We start from the raw sequence: 21,363 nt of genomic DNA, 5'->3' as shown, positions 1-21,363 counted from the left end.
GTCCTTCTACACTCTACCTCTAAACTCCTCTCCTTCTACAGCCTACCATTTAAGCTCCTGTCCTTCTCCCAGCCTACACTCTACCTCTCTAAGCTCCTGTCCTTCTCCCAGCCTACACTCTACCCCTCTAAACTCATGTCCTTCTCCCAGTCTTTCCACAGTCTACACTCTACCCCTCTAAACTCCTGTACTTCTCCCAGTCTTTCTACAGCCTACACTCTAAATAACAGGACCCTGCAGTTATACCACCAACACCGTCTAAACAAAAGCAGTGAAAAGGCAATGCATTTGACTGCTAACGCAGGTTAACGCTGCTCTGATTGAGTCCTAACCTCAGTCTAAGACATGCAACTTTAATATTATTTTATAATTCCTATTACCCTTGATATTAATGTTATATAATAATATTGATAAAAAAATACTACTAATATTGATAATGAAAATAATAATAATAATATTGACTATACTAATAATAATGTTGATTATACTAATAATATTGATGATAATAGTTTATGATAATAATGATATTGATAATAGTAAATTATAATAGTAATAATGATAATATTGATAATTATAGTAAATGATGATAATAATAGTAATAATAAGTAATTATATTGATAATACTAATAATAATATTGATAATATTGATAATGATAGTATTAATTATAATAATATAGATAATAATAATTATATAATATAGGTAATAATAATAATATAGATAACAATAATTATATTATTGATAATAATAAATAAAGTACAAGAAGTTTTCACAATTTATTGGTCAAGTGTATCCAATTGCAAGGCGTGTATGTACGTGCTCGAGTTTGTGCACGTGGAGGCATCACTCCTCCTCCAACTCCTCGAATGACAGTGAGTGTGTCCAGGCCACCAGTTTGTCCACCTCGTTCTCCCAGAGGTCCTGTTGCTGTCTGTCATGTGCTCTACAGAGACCCCTGGTGGCCATGGAGTCTCTCTGCACATTCACCTGAGGGGTCAGCATGTCTACAAGGACACACATAAAAGATGGGCTCTGTCATTGCTTAAAGTAACACCACACACACACACACACACACTGAATTCATCATGGACTTACCTGGTGCTCTGTAGAGGAGGTAAATCTTTCTCATTTGGTCCATCCTCGCCTGTCTCCCCTCACTCACTGGTTTGGTCTTCTTAGGCTGGTGCACGGTACCATACATTAAGGCTCTGAACCTGTCACAGAGCACATCTGGTTATTAAGGCTCTGAACCTGTCACGGAGCACATCTGGTTATTAAGGCTCTGAACCTGTCACAGAGCACATCTGGTTATTATGGCTCTGAACCTGTCACGGAGCACATCTGGTTATTATGGCTCAACCTGTCACGGAGCACATCTGGTTATTATGGCTCTGAACCTGTCACGGAGCACATCTGGTTATTATGGCTCTGAACCTGTCACGGAGCACATCTGGTTATTAAGGCTCTGAACCTGTCACGGAGCACATCTGGTTATTAAGGCTCTGAACCTGTCACGGAGCACATCTGGTTATTAAGGCTCTGAACCTGTCACGGAGCACATCTGGTTATTAAGGCTCTGAACCTGTCACGGAGCACATCTGGTTATTAAGACTCTGAACCTGTCACGGAGCACATCTGGTTATTAAGGCTCTGAACCTGTCACGGAGCACATCTGGTTATTATGGCTCTGAACCTGTCACGGAGCACATCTGGTTATTATGGCTCTGAACCTGTCACGGAGCACATCTGGTTATTTGAGAGTAAAACAAAAATGGAGCAATACGTTTCAATTTCTGAATGAGTGAGATGTTGCCTTAGTTTATAAACCATGCTATACAAACATTGAATTATGGAAAGTCGATGAAAACCCCAATCATATTTAGTAAAGGCAGCTGCTATGGGAAATCTGATGTGTTTTAACCAGCAATCTTACAAGCCAAGAGGTAATCTCTTATTTATTTAATTTTTACTGCTCCTCTTTATCTTTCAGAGTAAACAGACTTACGTTTCACACTGTGTACCCATGGGAGATTCCTTGCCTGGTGATCCATAATACATGGCAAAGGTCTCAGGGCACTTGATGAGATCCTCCAGGGCTGGAATACAACATCAGATAGGCCTGATAGGCTTGTAACAGGCTATCAGTGCTAACTCCTAATGTACATTCCAAGGTCATGAGGAGTGCCTGTATTTAGATAGAAAGACATACATTCCTTCCTCATCCACGAGCCAGCTTTAGTGGTGGCCATCTTTGTCCATGTCTTCAGATAATCCTCAAAAGGGATTCTCCTCACAAGCCTGGAGGCATTACATTTAGCCATGGAACAGAGAATATTACAGTAAACTACTGTAACTACAGTAGTCAAGAGTATAGTACTATGTAAGAAATTCATAATGATTTCACTTTGAATGTGCCATGACAAAAACAGAATATAATAGTGTAATGTCAGTGGTATTGTGAGTTAACTAATCAATCAAGGGAATCCAAGAGAAAAATATTCTGGAAATGAAAGAGATGAGCACATGGAGAGTGGAAATATTCACTTTGCTTGTCCATATATTTACATATTCTTAATTCCATTCCTTCCTTACAAATGTGTGTATATTTGGGTATATGTTGTGAAATTGTTAGATATTACTTGTTAGATATTACTGCACTGTCAACTAGAAACACAAAGCATTTCGCTACACCCGCAATAACATCTGTTAAACACGTGTATGTGACCAATAACATCTGTTAAACATGTGTATGTGACCAATAACATCTGCTAAACACGTGTATGTGACCAATAACATCTGGTAAACACGTGTATGTGACCAATAACATCTGGTAAACACGTGTATGTGACCAATAACATCTGCTAAACACGTGTATGTGACCAATAACATCTGCTAAACACGTGTATGTGACCAATAACATCTGCTAAACACGTGTATGTGACCAATAACATCTGTTAAACACGTGTATGTGACCAATAACATCTGGTAAACACGTGTATGTGACCAATAACATCTGCTAAACACGTGTATGTGACCAATAACATCTGTTAAACACGTGTATGTGACTAATAACATCTGGTAAACACGTGTATGTGACCAATAACATCTGCTAAACACGTGTATGTGACCAATAACATCTGCTAAACACGTGTATGTGACCAATAACATCTGCTAAACACGTGTATGTGACCAATAACATCTGCTAAACACGTGTATGTGACCAATAACATCTGCTAAACACGTGTATGTGACCAATAACATCTGGTAAACACGTGTATGTGACCAATAACATCTGCTAAACACGTGTATGTGACCAATAACATCTGCTAAACACGTGTATGTGACCAATAACATCTGGTAAACACGTATATGTGACCAATAACATCTGGTAAACACGTGTATGTGACCAATAACATCTGGTAAACACGTGTATGTGACCAATAACATCTGCTAAACACGTGTATGTGACCAATAACATCTGCTAAACACGTGCATGTGACCAATAACATCTGGTAAACACGTGTATGTGACCAATAACATCTGTTAAACACGTGTATGTGACCAATAACATCTGGTAAACACGTGTAGGTGACCAATAACATCTGGTAAACACGTGTATGTGACCAATAACATCTGGTAAACACGTGTATGTGACCAATAACATCTGGTAAACACGTGTATGTGACCAGTAACATCTGCTAAACACGTGTATGTGACCAATTACATCTGCTAAACACGTGCATGTGACCAATAACATCTGGTAAACACGTGTATGTGACCAATAACATCTGGTAAACACGTGTATGTGACCAATACATTTGATTTGATTTCTCTCACCTGTTTTGTGAGCCCGACTGCACAGCTTTCCTGTTCCCTACAGGGAAGGTGGTGATAATGGACAGGTCATTGTCACCACTCAGTGTGAGATGGGATATGATAGCCTTACCTTAGAATAGACTAGCGGCATCCCACCCTTACCAGTGGTAAATCATTTAATCTTTGAAGACTGAAAGTGAAACCACAGACTCTTCTACTCAATAACAAAAATACAAAACACAGTGGAATGTAAAGTAGCCAAAATTCATGGTGCAAAATGAAGAAAATCAGCAAAGAAATTGCAGGATGCAAAACCACCACCATTAAAAACAAGGGTGAGACCTTCAACTGAATAACACATGGATTTAACCCACAGCCTTTTACAGTGACGGATGAAAATGACCTGGTATGAGGTAAGGTCACCCATTGGTGGTGGAGCAGAAAGTGGAGCTGAGTGTCACCAAGACTGAGCTGATGAACATGGCCAGTGTGGAGCTGAAGACAGAGAACACAGCCCAAGCAGCTCAACTGTCCGCCAATGGGGGCCAGAGTGACAGCCAGCGAGAAGGAGGTGGAGGAGCAGGAAAAAGTAGCTGACAGCACTTAGAGAGGAGATGAGCATCACCAAGACTGATCTGCAGCTCCAGAAGAACAAGATGGAGGAGCTGAAGAGGGAGAACACAGCCATGGAGGCCAGTGTCAGCCAATGAGAAGGAGGTGGAGGAGGAGCTGAAGAGGGAGAACACAGCCATGGAGGCCAGAGTGTCAGCCAATGAGAAGGAGGTGGAGGAGGAGCTGAAGAGGGAGAACACAGCCATGGAGGCCAGAGTGTCAGCCAATGAGAAGGAGGTGGAGGAGGAGCTGAAGAGGGAGAACACAGCCATGGAAGCCAGAGTGTCAGCCAATGAGAAGGAGGTGGAGGAGGAGCTGAAGAGGGAGAACACAGCCATGGAGGCCAGTGTCAGCCAATGAGAAGGAGGTGGAGGAGGAGCTGAAGAGTGAGAACACAGACAATATATTCTCTGCTGGTTTGACTGATTCAGGAACTGTAGGGACCATTCAATACTGAAACCCAACTGATTTACAAGAGAGTCATCACCAACATTGGATTGGCCTATAACCCAATAACTGCTATGTTCCCAGCAGCAGTGAGATGACTCTACTACTTCAGATTCACTGCCTGGGAATACCATGAGAGTAAGCCTGTTCCACGATGACCAAAAAGTTGTGTATAATTATGTACGCACTGACCATCGTGGTAAGTATGTTTCACAGGCATTGTCTCTAGAGCTGGACCATTGGGATGTGGTCTACATATGTCTCCCCTCAGGGAAAGGCCTCTATGACAGTACTAATAACTACAACACCTTCAGTGGCTTCCTGGTCACATAGGGAAGCACCGTTGCTGTAATGAACTCTGCTTTCTGATAGGAGCAGAAAGCCTCCAATGTTCCTCTCTAACCAATAGGCAGCATAGAAATAGAAAAAGAATGCTGCTGTTTGTTTCTTAACAGTACTATAAACATTTATGGTAATTATTGCATGTATTTCTGCTCAACAACATTTTCACACACAAACGTTTTGTTGCGAGTTCGATCAACAACATTTTTGTTGAGCAAACTCACAATCCTATTGCAATTGTACAATAATACTATTTTTATTTTTTATTTTACAGTGTAGCTTTGTAATGTAGCCCAATGTAACCAATAGCTAATCCTTGTACTAGGTGGTGCTCACTCACTCTCCAGTTCCTGGCTGGCCCTGACACAGTCCAGCACCACACGGTGGTAGGTGGATGGGCTGGACCAGAGTATGTCAGCAGCTTCGGGGTTCACCGCTCCCTCCAGGACTGGGTTGGACAGCATGGTCTAGAGGGGACATAGGAGGGGAGACCATACAGACTTGATATTACTACACTACTACTACTGTATGGGTCTATGAACACTGCAAGTAGCAGTGCTTTTTTAAAACGAGTATGTAATAGTTCTATCTTTATCACAATAAACTACAAATTGCTGTATCCAACCTGGACTCAGAGGTAGACGTAACATAGTAAACGTACATCTGCGACACTCCAATTAGTATGATATGTTTGTTATGGTATTAATTTGCGGATGTCCATCCATTTCATATGATATGTTACGAATTACAATTTGTATGATATGTTAGCAATTGCAATTCCTACAATATATTAACAAATTTGTTGTGGCTAATGTTAGCTAGGTGGTTAGGTGGCTAGCGTTAGCTAGGGTTAGGGGTTAAGGTTAGGGTTAAAGTTAAGAGTTAGGTTAAAGGGTTAAGGTTAGGGGAAGGGTTAGCTAACACGCTAAGTAGTTACAAAGTAGCTAATTAGCTAAAATGTTAAAGTTGTCTGTGATGAGATTTAAATGTGCAACCTTTGGGTTGCTAGATGTTCGTGTTATACGCCCAGCCGTCTGTTCCAACTAACCACCCTACTTTCATTTTTGCCTGAAGTAACCTTCTGTCTTATGGGGGGCTGCCTAGTAGCGCAGCAGTCTAAGGCACTGCATCTCAGTGCTAGAGGCGTCACTACAGGCCCTGGTTCGATTCCAGGCTGTATCACAACCGGCCGTGATTGGGAGTCACATAGGGCGGCGCACAATTGGCCCAGCGTCGTTAGGGTTTGGCCGGTGGTGGCCGGTGTATGTAAATAATACTTTTTTTCTTAACTGACTTGCCTAGTTATAAAAAGGTTATTGTTTAAAAAATGTAACCATACCAAACGTAATATATCATACTAATTTGAGTAAAATGGGTGCAAACCTGGATGCTCAGAAGAATACTGCTGATTGAGATGCTGGGGTTCCACTCACTGTCCAGGCAGGGGATACATGGGCTACCTGTGTCCTTGTCCACTTCAGTCACAACAGACATATACAGGGTGAAATTAAACACGTTTCCTTTTTATGACACTTTCATGGCTATATATATTGCCAGCAACTCACCATTGGGGTGGAAAGGGATGGCGTTGAATTCGACAGTTGGAGGGACAGAGTTGTAAGCCTCAGTGAAATTCAATGTCAGCAGCAAAACAGCACCTTATAGAACAGAAAGATTAGAAAACTAATATTGCTTATTTTTTTTCTTCCAGAATGTACTTTTAGTAGTTCAGACACCAAGCCCTAAATGTAGACCGCATGTAATCATAATCAGTAGCTGATAATCATCATGGATATTATTTTGTGGAGGCTGAACACTTCATGCCCATATCACACCTTCCCACATCGTGTCTTTCAGTCCTTCCACTTTAGCCTCCCATTCAAGCAGGCTGTGACTCACTGGCTTGGCCTCCACTCCCTTGTCATAAAAAAATAAGAAATAAAATAACTTTTAGTGCTTCACTGGTTATTTGAAGGTGACATGATTACGCACTTGTTTCCTGTGAGAGATTTTTTTTTTGATGATGAGCACACAGAATAACCTAAAATCTTAAAATATATATGATGGATACATAAAACATACTTGTAAATAAAGTTCTAAAAACTCACTTTTAGATTCGATGTCTGCAGTTGGAGGTATTGTTTTCGCAGCAAGAAGTGAGCCTGGGTGTGCATCATTGGATTTCACTCGGTCCTTCACAATTTGACAACTGTATGTGCGAATCTTTCATAGAACAAACGCATGCTTTCATAGTCTGAAATCATAAAATATTACACTGGCGCAACGCATAGACATGTTGTTTTTCAAGAGAACAATGGAGCAAGGTGATGTAATGTTTTGAAGCTGTTGTCAAGCAACATGTCGGTCAATTTGGTGGGAAGAACAGCTTTGTATGGAGCCAATTTCACTTGCTTCCCGTGTCGCTATAACACACTCTGTCTTAAAGGGGGCAATCTGCGATTCCTACATCCATGTTTTGACTTTTAAATTAATGATATACAGCCATTGATTCTTGAAGAATATAACTTATTAATGCCTCATGCCATTAGTTCAACTGTCTAACCCCATCAGAATCCAAAACATAACCTTGTTTTACTTCATTGTTTATAGACATCGTAATTGTAAACAAACTGTTTAGCTTCACATATAACTTCAACTATTATTTTGATCTTATGGATGGTCAGACCTTTGACCTTATGGATGGTCAGACCTTTGATCTTATGGATGGTCAGACCTTTGACCTTATGGATGGTCAGACCTTTGACCTTATGGATGGTCAGACCTTTGACCTTATGGATGGTCAGACCTTTGACCTTATGGATGGTCAGACCTTTGACCTTATGGATGGTCAGACCTTTGATCTTATGGATGGTCAGACCTTTGATCTTATGGATGGTCAGACCTTGCATCTGTAGCTCTGTCTATGAATTTGAGAGTGGTTCTCCATCCTTAAGCCATTTACCTAAAAAAGTTGTTGGGTTGGCGCTTCGTTGTTGTTTGAACTGCAGGTTGCCTTTTAAATCACATTTATGAACACAGAATTTATACGTTTTCCTGTTTGGGATGCATTTTTCACTTGTTTCATTTTGATTATATAATTATTTAGGTTACTCATTAGCCTACCCATTTCTGAAAGACTTTCCATTCTTTATTCCTTGTGGGATTTGACTAATGACAACAACTAAATAAGAAGGTGATCACGTTTTTATTTTTGGTACAGTTCACTCTTGCTCAATGTGAACCTGTGGTGAGTGTTTTGAGTTGGGGTAATCGGAAAGTACAAAATCACACAAAGATGCTTTTGATAGAGTGTAAAAGGTCCATCTAAGTGAAGGTAGAATGGGGGATAGACTGTAGTTTGAGTATTTTATTAGGAGGAGGCAGGGGAGTTGTAAGGGACAATCATGTGTGCGGCCTGTCCTCTCATGAAGTTGTGAGACTTTCAGGGCTATGGTAACCAGGGTAACCAGCATCACCTGGCACACACACACACGGACATAGGTTATACACTAGTATGTAGCTACATGCTCATGTTCTATGATGACAGTCTCAGAAACACCACAGTTTGGTCAGTGAGATCTAATCTCTGAATCATCCTTTGTCTGATGTGGATCCTGGAAGATCTTGTTGGGATCTGTCTCATAGCTGTCAATGTAGACCCAAACCGTTTCCCCCATACTCCCTGTTCCACTGAGCCTGTAGATGACCCCTGAGCCATCTGTGAATATTATCCTCAAGCCCTGCAGATAGGGAAAGGGAAAGGGGGATACCTAGTCAGTTGTCCAACTGAATATATTCAACTGCAATGTGTCTTCCGCATTTAACCCAATAGAGATACAAGATTAGCCAGTTAATAAAGTACATTTATAAAAGTATTGTAGACTCCTACAGTAACTACAGAAGATGATGTCATTGTTTTATCCTATAAGTCCAAAGTGACTTATAGCATGTCCAGTTCTGTGAGCACGCCAAAACAGCCACCCCTGTTCCCCAGCTGCTTTCTGGAGACGCGCCCGTCTACGGGGTCAGTGGGTTCAAAGTTGTCGGCCCTCTCCACCTGATAGAGCTTTACGCCCACTGCGAACCTCTGGCCTACGAAGTCCTTCTCCAGCATCGTCAGCTCCTCCATCATCTGAACGGCTGCTTCCAGGTCGACTTCCTCACAGTCATACCTGCTCAAGACAGCACAGCAGAAGATAAAACCAGGAGCTATGGCTGCATTGCTTGGGTGCCTCTTTGTTTCTGCAGCCCAACTCCTTTTGTAATTTGTTCAAGCAGGAACAGGCTATTGACTGCAAGGCACTTTGCTTTCCAGGCATAGTGTCTCTTTGACTTCATTTTCAGCTTGCTATACAACTCAAGGTTTCACTCAGACTTCAGCCCTGGCCTGGCGATTCAGAAATAAGTTTTGCAATTATATGCTTTGACCACCAGAGGTCACCAGAGATTCACACTCACCTGGTAAAGACTTTCCTGCCAAACTTCTGCCAGTGGTCCTTCATGATGTCATCCACACTCTGCTTCCTTGGTGCCAGGATGGACAGCCATGCCAGCACGGCCCAAAGTCCATCCTTCTCACAGATATGGTCAGCATCTGACATGATCGAAACAGTGTAGGTTTGCTTGAGGTTCTTGCTGTGTTAGCCACCTCTTCTTGTAACTAGTTCCTGACATTTGGGCTTACTGATGAGCTACCTGTGCTGAAACTCTCTTCTCCATTTGCCTGCATCCATCAGGTTGCCAAAGAACTTCCACCCGGTGGGGGTTTCGTAGAGTTCAGTCTTTATCGCTCTGGCTACACTATGAGATGAGGATATAGTCATTTAGTTTTTTTTTGGTGATCTTACATGATTACGCTTTATGATGATTCTGTACATTTAAACCTTAGTGTCCACTAGTTTGTTATTTATTGAGACAGGATGAGATGCAGTAATGGTCAATGGCTCATTTTCTCATTGGATAATGCCAGGCCGAGGTGTTAGTTGTCCAGGGCAGGGCTGGTGGGCATGCTGCGTGCATGGCCTCTCACCCCTGTGTGCTGGACGTACGGGATGCTGAAAACATAGGCAGCGATGACAGCCACCGAGTCTGATGGGTTGACGAAAAAGCCATGCTTACCCAGGATCATGTTACGGTCCTGGAAAACCAGACCGGGGTTAGAGGTCAGGCAACAAGAGAGAGAGGGGTTAGCAGCATCTGAATACAATTCAAAGCATCCAACCCCAAACCTTACAGTTGTGATTGAAGTCTTCAGACAGTCTGAGATGCGTAAAGTAATTCACTGATGATTATTGTACCTTGATGGGTACTATTTTAGTAATAGTCTTGGATGAAGTATAACTAAGATAAATAAATAGAGATTATCAGTAGATCTGCAGTTGTCAGCCTAGCCTGGTGTAAATCTCATTGCCTTTTTAGCCTGGTGTAAATCTCATTGCCTGTTTAAGCACTTTGATATTTAATTTTTTCTATATAATGACAAATTCACAAATTAATGATGATTACTTGCGATGGTGATCATTATTAAAAGGACCGTTAAATTATTGGCTGATTGAACATGCACCCCATCACCATCAAAGGCAGCTCCAAAATGGTGCTGGCCACCCCTCATGGCCTCAGCCAGGTCGGCTGTATAGGTGAGGTTGGGATCAGGGTGCTGACCCCGAAAGAGTTGCAGGGGGACATAATTAATGGCAGATTTAGCAGGGGAGCCCAGCTCCTCACACAGTATCCTCTTCACATTGTTTAATCATCAGAGGTAGGTACCAGAGGTACACAAGGAAGGAAGGAAGGAAGGAAGGAAGGAAGGAAGGAAGGAAGGAAGGAAGGAAGGAAGGAAGGAAGGAAGGAAGGAAGGAAGGAAGGAAGGAAGGAAGGAAGGAAGGAAGGAAGGAAGGAAGGAAGGAAGGAAGGAAGGAAGGAAGGATAGTCAAGTTTAATGATGAACAGGTTGATGGGACAAGTGCCATAGAGTCCATGGGCAGAGGTATTAAGGGACAGGATTAAAGAATAATTCAATCATTTGAATTAGAGAACTCTCCAGTGCCCCACTGGGGCTGTTGAAAGAGACTAGAATTAGAGAACTCTCCAGTGCCTCACTGGGGCTGTTGAGAGACTAGAATTAGAGAAATCGCTCCGTCTTTGAGTTCAGAGAAACTGGGTTGTGTTCTGAGGGTTACTGGATATGGAGTGAGGGTTAGGGCGAAACCGGGCAAATACTTTGAGGGTTTCATAGTGATAGATTGACTCTCCGATGGAGACATTTGGTAAACCACAATGAGAGATATTATTGAGAAATATGAATAGACAACTGAAAGGCTATCCTTTTTCTTAATGGATTATTTGACGATTTTGACCCTTACTCCGGTCATGTGAAAAAATGTGCCAAGTGCCCCTGTAACAGTTTAGCTTCCGTCCCTCTCCTCGCCCCAACCTGGGCTCGAACCAGGGACTCTCTGCACACATCAACAACTGACACCTACGCAGCATTGTTACCCATCGCGCCACAAAAGCCACAGCCCTTGCAGAGCAAAGGGAACAACTACTTCAAGGTCTCAGAGCGAGTGACGTCACCGATTGAAACGCTATTAGCGCGCACCACCGCTAACTAGCTAGCCATTTCACATCGGTTACACCCCAGTTAGCCTGCATTTTAGATACCAGAGTTACTCATCATAATCATAACTTTGATCGCTCATTTTCATAATCTTTAAAGTCAGATTAACAAGGCCACATCCTTGTGTTGACCGACTGATTGCTCAAAGCCACATAAGCATGAACTTCATCTTGGAGAGAGAAGGAGCAGGCATGAACGTGGAACCTTGTTAAAATTCCATTAATGTCAAGATGTTCTGCAATGTGGCAGTCTAAGGACATCGGCTTTCCTGTGCGAATGGGGGTCCAGCCTTTGGTTTCAGTGTTATCGCTGGTGTTCAGTAGGGCAGCAGATAGCCTAGTGGTTACGAATGTTGGGCTAGTAACCAAAAGGTCGCTAGTTCACATCCCTGAGCCGACCAGGTGAAAATCTGTCAAAGTGCCCTTGAGAAAACTTTGGCTAAGCGCGTCTGCTAAATGGTGTGAATGTTATCGCAGGGGAGGTCATGTGATATGGTTCTAGGAACAGCTTGAGTTTAGAATTTTTTTGTTGCTTGATTTTTTTCCATAGCTTTCAGTTTGTGTAACTCCCTCCTCCCCTCTCTCCTGAGAGACTGGATCATGTAACAGACAGTTGGAAACAACAGCTGAACTCTCAACTAGGCTGCTGCTCTCACAAATCCTGCTCCGCTCATCTTTACGGTGTCACTGTGTGACATTAGATTCAACCTAAGATGGATATCAACATCTGCACTTATAGAAACAGCCTTCTTCTTTCCTCCTAATGTTGCAGAGCCAGACCAGTGGCTCTCTAAATATGGCATATACTCCAACTACACGTTGCAGCTGGATGGTCTGGCACGCTAGATTCCTAACCTCCATGCATGGCGTTCTAGACGGATCTTGATGTGGTTCTCCCCAGACAACAGCTCCTTCAGTGCAGCAAAGTCAAAGATGTTCCTCAGCATGTTGGCATAAGACTCCGCCGAGTCCACTATCTCCACTGTGAGAAAACAAAGATCCTCAGAAATCCAAGAAGGGAAACAGTTCAAAGAATAAACACAGAGGCAATGTTCTGTGGCCAGATTGCATCAAACCAGAACCTATGCTGTTTAAAAAGTCACATTGATCTTGCACTGCAAACTTGGAATTCTAGCCTAAGTATGTGAGTTTTTATCTATTGCCTACTCTAAAACTGCCAACAAGGAATTACATTTATTTCCTTCTATTCAAACATCAGGTACCTGTTTATTTTTCCAGACCTCTTGTCAGGTTATGAGTGATGTGTTTGTACTCACCTGTGAAGGGTTTAAACAGGTCAAACATCTGTTTGCCCGGGGTAGCCAAGTCTACACAGAGTTCTGGGCAGATGGCGTACTCCTCTATGGATCTACTGATCAGGGATATTTTGTTAGTGGGCTGGGACTAGGTTGGTTCAAACAAAAGCAAGACTTCATGTCTTGTGTTACACAAGGGCACTCATTTGTGTTGATCTTAATTGTGCTGCTCTAGTCTATTAAATTGTGCTTCTGAAGTCACCAATTATTGATATAGTATGACATTGTATCTAAAGTGACAAATATCTGCATCACTGAGCATGATACTTGTGGGAAATGTCTTCATCTTATCTTGTAATGCTCTTGGCTAACAACCTTTCCTACGGTTCCCTATTCTCTGGTTACACTACCTCCATTAGCAGTGCTGAACTTGATGCCAAAGTCTTCATTGGGTCCCCCGGGGGTTGTGACTGGCAGTGAGGACGATACCGCCGATGGCCTTGTACTTCCTGATCACACAGGAAACCGCCGGCGTGGACATGATCCCGTGATGACCAATCACGAGCTGACCAACCTGCCAAGATGACACAGGTCTTTCAGGTTAGTATCTCTGTTGTGGTCGCACATTTTAGCTATTGAAAAAAGCCACTATGGCTTGGAGTCTTTTACGCTGCTGCTACTCTCTGTTCATCATATATGCATAGTCACTTTAACCATATCTACATGTACATACTACCTCAATCAGCCTGACTAACCGGTGTCTGTATGTAGCCTCGCTACTTTTATAGCCTCGCTACTGTTACCTACCTATTGTTCACCTAATACCTTTTTTTCACTATTGGTTAGAGCCTATAAGTAAGCATTTCACTGTTGTATTCGGCACACGTGACAAATAAACATTGATTTGATTTGATTTTAGTTGTACACATTTTATGAATGTGGATGGTATAGATTGCATTTTATTCAATATTCACCTCTGGATTTTAACATAAGAAATCCATGGGCTATGGTTGCCGGTGGTTGTACTTAGCCAACCGAAGTATACTACAGTCATTGTGGTAGAAACACATGAAATATACTACAGTCACATGAAATATACTACAGTCACATGAAATATACTACAGTCGCATGAAATATACTACAGTCACATTAAATATACTACAGTCACATTAAATATACTACAGTCACTGTGGTAGAAACACATTAAATATATTAGTCACATGAAATATACTACAGTCACATGAAATTTACTACAGTCGCATGAAATATACTACAGTCACATTAAATATATTACAGTCACATGAAATATACAACAGTCACTGTGGTAGATATACATGAAATATAATACAGTCACATGAAATATACTACAGTCACATTAAATATACTACAGTCACATGAAATATACTACAGTCACTGTGGTAGAAACACATAAAATATACTACAGTCACATGAAATATACTACAGTCACATTAAATATACTACAGTCACTGTGGTAGAAATACATGAAATATAATACAGTCACATGAAATATACTACAGTCACATTAAATATACTACAGTCACATTAAATATACTACAGTCACTGTGGTAGAAACACATGAAATATACTACAGTCACATGAAATATACTACAGTCACTGTGGTAGAAACACATGAAATATACTACAGTCACATGAAATATACTACAGTCACATTAAATATACTACAGTCACATGAAATATACTACAGTCACTGTGGTAGAAATACATGAAATATAATACAGTCACATGAAATATACTACAGTCACATGAAATATACTACAGTCACTGTGGTAGAAACACATGAAATATAATACAGTCACATGAAATATACTACATTCACATTAAATATACTACAGTCACATGAAATATACTACAGTCACTGTGGTAGAAACACATGAAATATACTACAGTCACATGAAATATAATACAGTCACATTAAATATACTACAGTCACTGTGGTAGAAACACATGAAATATACTACAGTCACATGAAATATACTACAGGGTTAACGGGAGGGAAAAGTCTTAGTCACGGCCAGTATTATCACGGGCTGGTTGGGGGAAGCTATGGGTCCAAAAATAACCAGGGAGACTAGTATGTGTGCAGAGGCAGATGGTAACTGAAGACGCTCCTTAGTTCACACATGTGCAGGGGGTCACTGTCAGGGCTGTTGTCTCCAGTAAGAGAGACCCTAAGCACTGATTCAGGGTCAGTTTTGATTTGTGACGGTAATACCAAAGACAGTACAGTATGAAATTCGGCAGAAACTGCTTCTCCAATAGAAATCCCCGATCACGCTTGTATGTGATGTCATGGTGACATTGGCTAAGCTCATGCACAGAAACACGTAGTCAGGTCTAACGGTCGTCCATGGGCCGACGTGCACATGTGCAAGTATATCGAAAGGCACTCGTTCGACATAAAGTTTTTTTACGAAAATGAAAACGTGTCTGTTTGTCACTTTCATAAGGTTGGAGTAATATGTTCAACTACTTAAGACATTGGCGCAAATCTAGGTTGTGCCTTTAGAGTTTGAGAAAATTAACAACGAAGGAAGAATTTTTCACTTCTCATTGACTTCTCAAACCCCAAACCCCGGTCTGGTCTGCCGAGTCTGCTTCCCAAGCATTCCCGTAAGTCTCGCAGTGTTGCTCCTCTGGGTTTAGAAACTGGTAATACTATCGCAGAGCAGTGTGAAGGGTCAACTTCTCCTCAGAGAGTAGAATACCACGCTGCCTCCTGGGGCTAATGTGGTCTATTTTGAGAGGCTTGTGCGTAATTCCCAAACGTTATCAACGTCGTGACTTACCTTGAGCCTTTCAACGTTTCTTGTGACCTTCCAGTCAGACAAAACAATATTTCTAACCACAACTCAGTTGAAAGCTGCTTTGATTTCCAAGTGCACTTTGGGGGGGGGACTACAAGTGCACTGCGGTTACATCATGTACACTCATTATGTCCACTCATTAGCCTGATTAAGAAAACAATGAATTCTAGGTCTGATTGCATGAGATGTGTGATGTTTTTCAGGTCAAGGCTGAACAGAGGAAAACCAAAAGGTACCTGTCAGACACTCACCATGTTCTCGTACCCTCACTGAAGGCCATCTCTCAGTTTACGTAAAGGAACCAACTTGTTCTCGCCTGGGTACCAGCCTGGGCACCAGTCTAGCTAACATCCCACTCCTTGTACTAATGTCATTGTGAAACGTGACACGAAGTCAGACTGGTGCCCAGGCTTAACTTATTCTGCCGATCATGATACTCCCGTCCCTCCCATAGCCTCTGATATGTCCATTCAAGAACATTTTGGGAACATGGCTGTAGAGCTGGCTAGAAATCAAATTATTTGAAATCTGGCTGGCTAGAAATCAAATCATTTGATTTGAAATCTAGAGCTGGCTAGAAATCAAGTCATTTCGACTGTCATGTTACCGACTGTTCGGCTCAGTTGGTAGAGCATGGTGTTTGCAACGCCATGGTTGTGGGTTCGATTCCCACAGGGGACCAGTACGGGAAAAAATGTATTAAATATATGCATTCACTACTATAAGAGCGTCTGCTAAATGACTAAAATGTAAAAAAAATGTAATTATTCAGAACCACACCAGTAGTCATAAATATGCTTTATTTATTAAAAATACAGTATTTACAGTACATATGTGCTGAGAGTCAATGTGACTCAGTAAGTGGTGATAACTGCTCTTATTCAGGTGGATGCCTGTGTGCTGTCCATCCAGCTCCTCACCACTTCATAGCTGGTTGTATTCAGACTTACAGTAAGATCTGCATGCTCAACTCACAACTCCTCACCACTTCATACCTGGTTGTATTCAGACTTACAGTAAGATCTGCATGCTCAACTCACAACTCCTCACCACTTCATACCTGGTTGTATTCAGACTTACAGTAAGATCTGCATGCTCAACTCACAACTCCTCACCACTTCATACCTGGTTGTATTCAGACTTACAGTAAGATCTGCATGCTCAACTCAAATTTTTCACATAAAAGAATGATGTACATTTTGCATATTTATGAGGTTTGTGCGCAGATCTCAGGTATGAATACCATCCACCATTAATACACTCTGAAATACAGTTACATAGAGGATTCCTCAAATGCATGTAACGATACGAGGATGTTGTCGAACAATTTCACCCTAAAATTAGAACGCTAAACTGAGTATAAAAATGTTAGACAATTATTTTGGTTCCTTGTGTCTCAAAGCCTTTAATGCTGAAGAGGAGAAGTGAATCCTTTTTAGACTAGCTATAAGGCAAACTGTGGTTTAGAGACACAGATTCAGAGTCCAATTCAATCAACTTGGTCCGACTGTGCAGTCGACAGAAGAGACTCACTAAACTGACCTCCTAAATCTCTTTAAGGCCTTGTTGTCAGAGACTTATCACATATTTTCGCCAAAGGTTGGTCAATGTCTTGTTTCTGTCCATAGGTAAATGTCTGGTGTTCATGCTGAGCTGAAGTTGCCTGTCTCTGAGGAGGATGAAGCAAACGTAGCGGCTCGGGTGGAGCGAATGGAGATCTGGGTGGATCGGAGGGAGTAGGAGGCCCCTCGGGTTGGCTTCCAGTGGATTCCCCTCCTACGCTCTGACCGTCCCTTGGGTCTCACATGGATATATTTCCCGTTCAGATTGGTGTCTCCGCAAGCGTTGAACCACCAGCCGCCTGCAAAAACCCATCAGATTAGTTAAACTGGATGCTGGTGTGAAAAATATCTCCATTCAATCTAATGTTCCATTAAATCGTATGCTTCATAATTTAGATGAAATTAAATAATTTCATTCAAACAAACCCTACGATAAACCATGCATCCATAAAATCCCATAACATCCTCCCCACTCCCTACCACTTTACCTGTGTAGGTAAAGGCGCAGTGTGAGTCTTCAAGTTTGTCATTGTCCCGGTCCTTGGTGGAGAACATCATACCGGTGTGGTTGCTCATTGCGTCAGGCAGATTTCCGGACGCCTGTGAGAGGTGGATTCTATAGTGGACCTCGGGTCCATCCAGAGAGAAGTTGTACTCGATGAAGCGTTTGCCCTTTTTCCAGTCCTCCAGTTGGATGTTCAGGAAAGTGTCACCTTGACTAGCAAGGGAGTGGATCTTCCTCAGGCCCAGCCAGAACTCTCCTGTGACGCAGACAAATCAATAAGGCTCAGTGTGGAAGTTGTACACACATACCCAGGCACGTGAGATGACTGGTCTGATGCACTGGTCATGGGAAGTACACATTGCACCTCACAACTTGATCACTCACCTTGAAAGTCTCCAAATCCGTTTTCATACTTCTCCCAATTCTGATCGAAATTCATCGACCCATCCTTCCTTCTCTGGATGATAGTAGCCCCTCCATCTGCAGAAAGGAAAGAAGAAATGCTTAACTTCAAATCAATAAATATACATTAGTACACAATGTTTCAGCTCATACTAATGGCTGGAATGCAATCAAAATCATGGGTTTCACGTGTTTGATACCAGTCCATTCCCTCCATTTCACTGACTCCATTCCAGCCATTATTATGAGCCATCCTCCCCTCAGCAGCCTTCAGTGGGAGCATTGGGAGCATTGGTGCTACTCATCTGTCTTACCTTCACCCATGTCACAGTAGACCATGAAGGGCTCAGATTGGTTAGGCTTGATGGCGTACACTCCACTGGCTCTCTCACCCTTGTTGAATAGCTCACTGCAGTCTGATGAGAGATCTGTGACACAACCATATTTTACAGTCTATCAGCAGCACCTTGCTGAAACCTGTTGTTCCTCAAACATTGAGTTTTAGTGTGGACCTTGTGTTTTGTAGGGACCCTGAAAGAGTAGCGGCTAATGGGAATACAAAATAAATAAATGATCATGACCCTTTTAAGCCACCCTACCCGTCATGTCCAAACTGCCATTGGTGGAGGTGTTGGTCAAATACCCAGCGAGGGTGTGCGTGGCAGACTGGAAGTTGTCAGATGGTTTCTCAATGGTCTCTTGCATGAAAGGGTTGTAGGTGAGCTGAAAATGAGAAGGAATAGTGTTGTTACGTCACAAGCAGTCATTTCTGTCACTCTGCACAATAGTCGTTTTTAAAGGTTTGAAGCGTACACATGAAGCTCTAACATATAATCATGGTAGATGAGGTGAATAATCACAGGTTAGCCTTTTTAGTCATGAATCTTGTTCTGGAGGCAGCTCTGCAGAGTGGTCACTAGATGGCACAGCCACAAAGTCATAAAATCTGATTTTAAACCTAACTCTACCCTCAATATTCTTTTTTTACACTATAGACAATTTTAACTTTGCAGCTGGCCCATGTAGCAGAAATCGCTCGGTTCTGCCTCCAGGACAAGATTCATGACAAAAAACGTCAACCTACTGAATAATCATAGTAGATAAGGTGAGTTTCACCCATATAATGTAAAGCACTTTGAGCATCTGGTGATATATAAATCCAAAATAATTATCGTTACTATAATGGATTGAACATAAAAATCCAGTAATATGCCTGTTCTCGTGGTTGTAAGACTGTAAGGCTCAAGCGAAATGTTGTCCAATAACCACCTTCACCTCCAGAGTTTTCATCTTGCTCCTCTGGTGGTCGAGCTGGTTGCTCTGCTCTCTCACAGCCTTCAGCAGCTCACTGATGCTCCTCTCCTGGGTGTGGATCAAATCCTGTGAGACACATGAGGGGACAGGGATGGGTCATTTCTCCAGACATGACTAGTTATCCTTATAGGGTTCAACACTTCTATCTGGTACTATAGTGGTGTTAGGGAGTAGGCTAATCCCTAGAACCAAAGGTTACTTTGGTCAATGTATCTTCTTGAGGTTGGTTGAAGTGACTGAAAACCTTGTAAAATTTCCCCACAAACCTTACCTTGTCCTTGGTATCTTACCACACCAGTATTCTACATGGATATTGCAGTGAGTATTGGGAGAATCTTAATCAGCTTTAACACTATGTTCAACTCATTTCCCCCCCATGGGTTAAGGTCAGGTTGGGGTGGCTCACCTTCAGTGAGTTGATCTCAGCCAGCTGCTCAGCGGGGACCAGGCCTTGAGACAGGCCGCTCAGTTTCACCTCTAGCCCTCCCACCTTGCTCCGAAGCTGGCTACGCTCCTGCAGGATGCTCTCCACCTTTGAATTGATCTCCAGCGACAGGTTCCGTATCTCCTCATTGTTGGCCTTGAGCACCACTGTGGTTTTCTTCAGCTCCTCCTCTTCCCCCTTGATCTCGCTGGCCAGCACGGATAGCTGGTTGAAGGAGCTGTCGAAGATGTTGAGTTTCTGGAAGATGTCGTTTATCTGGCTCTTGGTCTTATGGACGAAGTCCCTGAGGCTGTGGCCAAGCTGGAGGAGACCGTTGGCCAGGAGGCGCACGTCATCCAGAGCGGCGAAGCGGGAGCGAGTTTCGACGGCGGGAACCTGAGGGAGAGGAGAGTCTTTGGACATGGACTCCTCCTTGGCGCAGAGGACCAGGGGCCAAGAAGCCACAAGAATGAACAGAAAGGTTAGCGTTAGCTTCATTATGTTGTTTGTTTCTGTCTTGAGACCTTCAAGGTGTTGGTAGTGAGCTGGCCAGCCGTTGAGTCCCCTCTTCCCTTGAAAAGACACCACAGGACACAAAGCTAGTAAACTATATAGGCTGCCTGGGATGAGGTTGATTATTAACTTACTCGGTCTCAACTGATTTTACCTCTACAAATATGGATGCAGCGTTCACGAGTCCAATTTACAAAGAGCTTAACTCTTTCATGAGTAGACTTTGTTTGAAATGACTGGAGTCTGACTATTATTTCAGTGTTCTATTCTGAAATTCAAAGAATAGAACTGAGTGGGCAGCTGTGTGTGATGCATTCAATCGGAATGTTCAGTTCAAAACACGCTGGTGTGCCAGTCTGGTACAAGAATCCACCATCGATGCCAATTCCAAAATTGCCACATCCGTGTGCCAGTCGGGGAATCGTCATGGAAGACCAAATAAGATGTTCTTGTTGGTTCTCAGAAAGCATCTTAAGCAAAACATTTTTGAATAAAGATTTTAGACTGTTATTTGGCATATCTTGTTGCTTGCTAGCTACTCTGTTGACAGTTTTGACAAGCACATGTGGTAGCTAACTAACTTGTTAATTGTTTACAAACAAATTAGCGAATGTGCTAGAAAGCAAAACAGCTACTTAGCTAGCTAGTTGACTTCTGTGGCTAAGCAGAAAGGACTTGTTTTGAAAGTTGGATCATCGTCCAATGGCGGCG

At 42.3% G+C, this 21,363-nt stretch overlaps 2 protein-coding genes and 1 pseudogene across 4 annotated transcripts; all 3 read right to left on the bottom strand.

Moving 5' to 3' along the window:
• Nucleotides 1-773: 773 nt before the first annotated feature.
• On the bottom strand, nucleotides 774-7,589 carry LOC106598611 (ubiquitin-conjugating enzyme E2 U). Its single transcript, XM_014189641.2, has 10 exons — nucleotides 7,324-7,589; nucleotides 7,051-7,132; nucleotides 6,781-6,873; nucleotides 6,599-6,690; nucleotides 5,556-5,682; nucleotides 3,836-3,872; nucleotides 2,208-2,296; nucleotides 2,004-2,094; nucleotides 1,094-1,212; nucleotides 774-1,002 (listed from the first exon to the last, which is right to left on the bottom strand). Exons 1-10 carry the CDS (start codon nucleotides 7,390-7,392, stop codon nucleotides 842-844), a joined length of 960 nt encoding a protein of 319 aa, XP_014045116.2. The 5' UTR covers nucleotides 7,393-7,589; the 3' UTR covers nucleotides 774-841.
• A 223-nt stretch (nucleotides 7,590-7,812) lies between these two features.
• LOC106598093 (phosphoglucomutase-1-like) lies at nucleotides 7,813-15,734 on the bottom strand (annotated as a pseudogene).
• A 981-nt stretch (nucleotides 15,735-16,715) lies between these two features.
• LOC106598425 (angiopoietin-related protein 3) lies at nucleotides 16,716-20,736 on the bottom strand. Of its 3 annotated transcripts, XR_001327184.2 has the most exons (8): nucleotides 20,122-20,736; nucleotides 19,671-19,781; nucleotides 19,001-19,124; nucleotides 18,716-18,829; nucleotides 18,384-18,479; nucleotides 17,983-18,255; nucleotides 16,928-17,793; nucleotides 16,716-16,862 (listed from the first exon to the last, which is right to left on the bottom strand). XR_001327184.2 is itself a non-coding variant. In XM_014189468.2 (7 exons), the coding sequence occupies exons 1-7, from the start codon at nucleotides 20,635-20,637 to the stop codon at nucleotides 17,576-17,578; spliced, it is 1,452 nt and encodes a 483-aa protein (XP_014044943.1). In that variant the 5' UTR covers nucleotides 20,638-20,736; the 3' UTR covers nucleotides 16,716-17,575. The 3 variants fall into 3 exon arrangements, 2 of the variants coding, with proteins under 2 accessions (XP_014044943.1, XP_014044946.1); XM_014189468.2 differs by having other exon boundaries at nucleotides 16,716-17,793; XM_014189471.2 differs by having other exon boundaries at nucleotides 16,716-17,793; nucleotides 19,677-19,781.
• Nucleotides 20,737-21,363: the final 627 nt, after the last annotated feature.

The sequence above is a fragment of the Salmo salar genome, chromosome ssa03, assembly GCF_905237065.1.
Source record: "Salmo salar chromosome ssa03, Ssal_v3.1, whole genome shotgun sequence".
NCBI classification, from domain to species: Eukaryota; Metazoa; Chordata; class Actinopteri; order Salmoniformes; family Salmonidae; genus Salmo; species Salmo salar.
Note: the sequence above shows the minus strand (reverse complement) of the source record. Positions and strands in the feature narration are given on the sequence as shown.

What these genes read in the sequence shown, in the direction of transcription:
- LOC106598611 (XM_014189641.2), bottom strand. Translation starts at nt 7,392, where the DNA reads ATGATGCACACCCAGGCTCACTTCTTGCTGCGAAAACAATACCTCCAA. An exon ending in CATCCCTTTCCACCCCAATG is followed by an intron (nt 6,691 to 6,780) that starts GTGAGTTGCTGG and finishes TTGTGACTGAAG; the next exon opens with TGGACAAGGACACAGGTAGC. An exon ending in CAGTCGGGCTCACAAAACAG is followed by an intron (nt 2,297 to 3,835) that starts GTGAGAGAAATC and finishes TAATGCCTCCAG; the next exon opens with GCTTGTGAGGAGAATCCCTT.
- LOC106598425 (XM_014189468.2), bottom strand. Translation starts at nt 20,637, where the DNA reads ATGAAGCTAACGCTAACCTTTCTGTTCATTCTTGTGGCTTCTTGGCCC. An exon ending in TGAAAACTCTGGAGGTGAAG is followed by an intron (nt 19,125 to 19,670) that starts GTGGTTATTGGA and finishes TCTCATTTTCAG; the next exon opens with CTCACCTACAACCCTTTCAT. An exon ending in TGGCAGTTTGGACATGACGG is followed by an intron (nt 18,830 to 19,000) that starts GTAGGGTGGCTT and finishes GTTGTGTCACAG; the next exon opens with ATCTCTCATCAGACTGCAGT.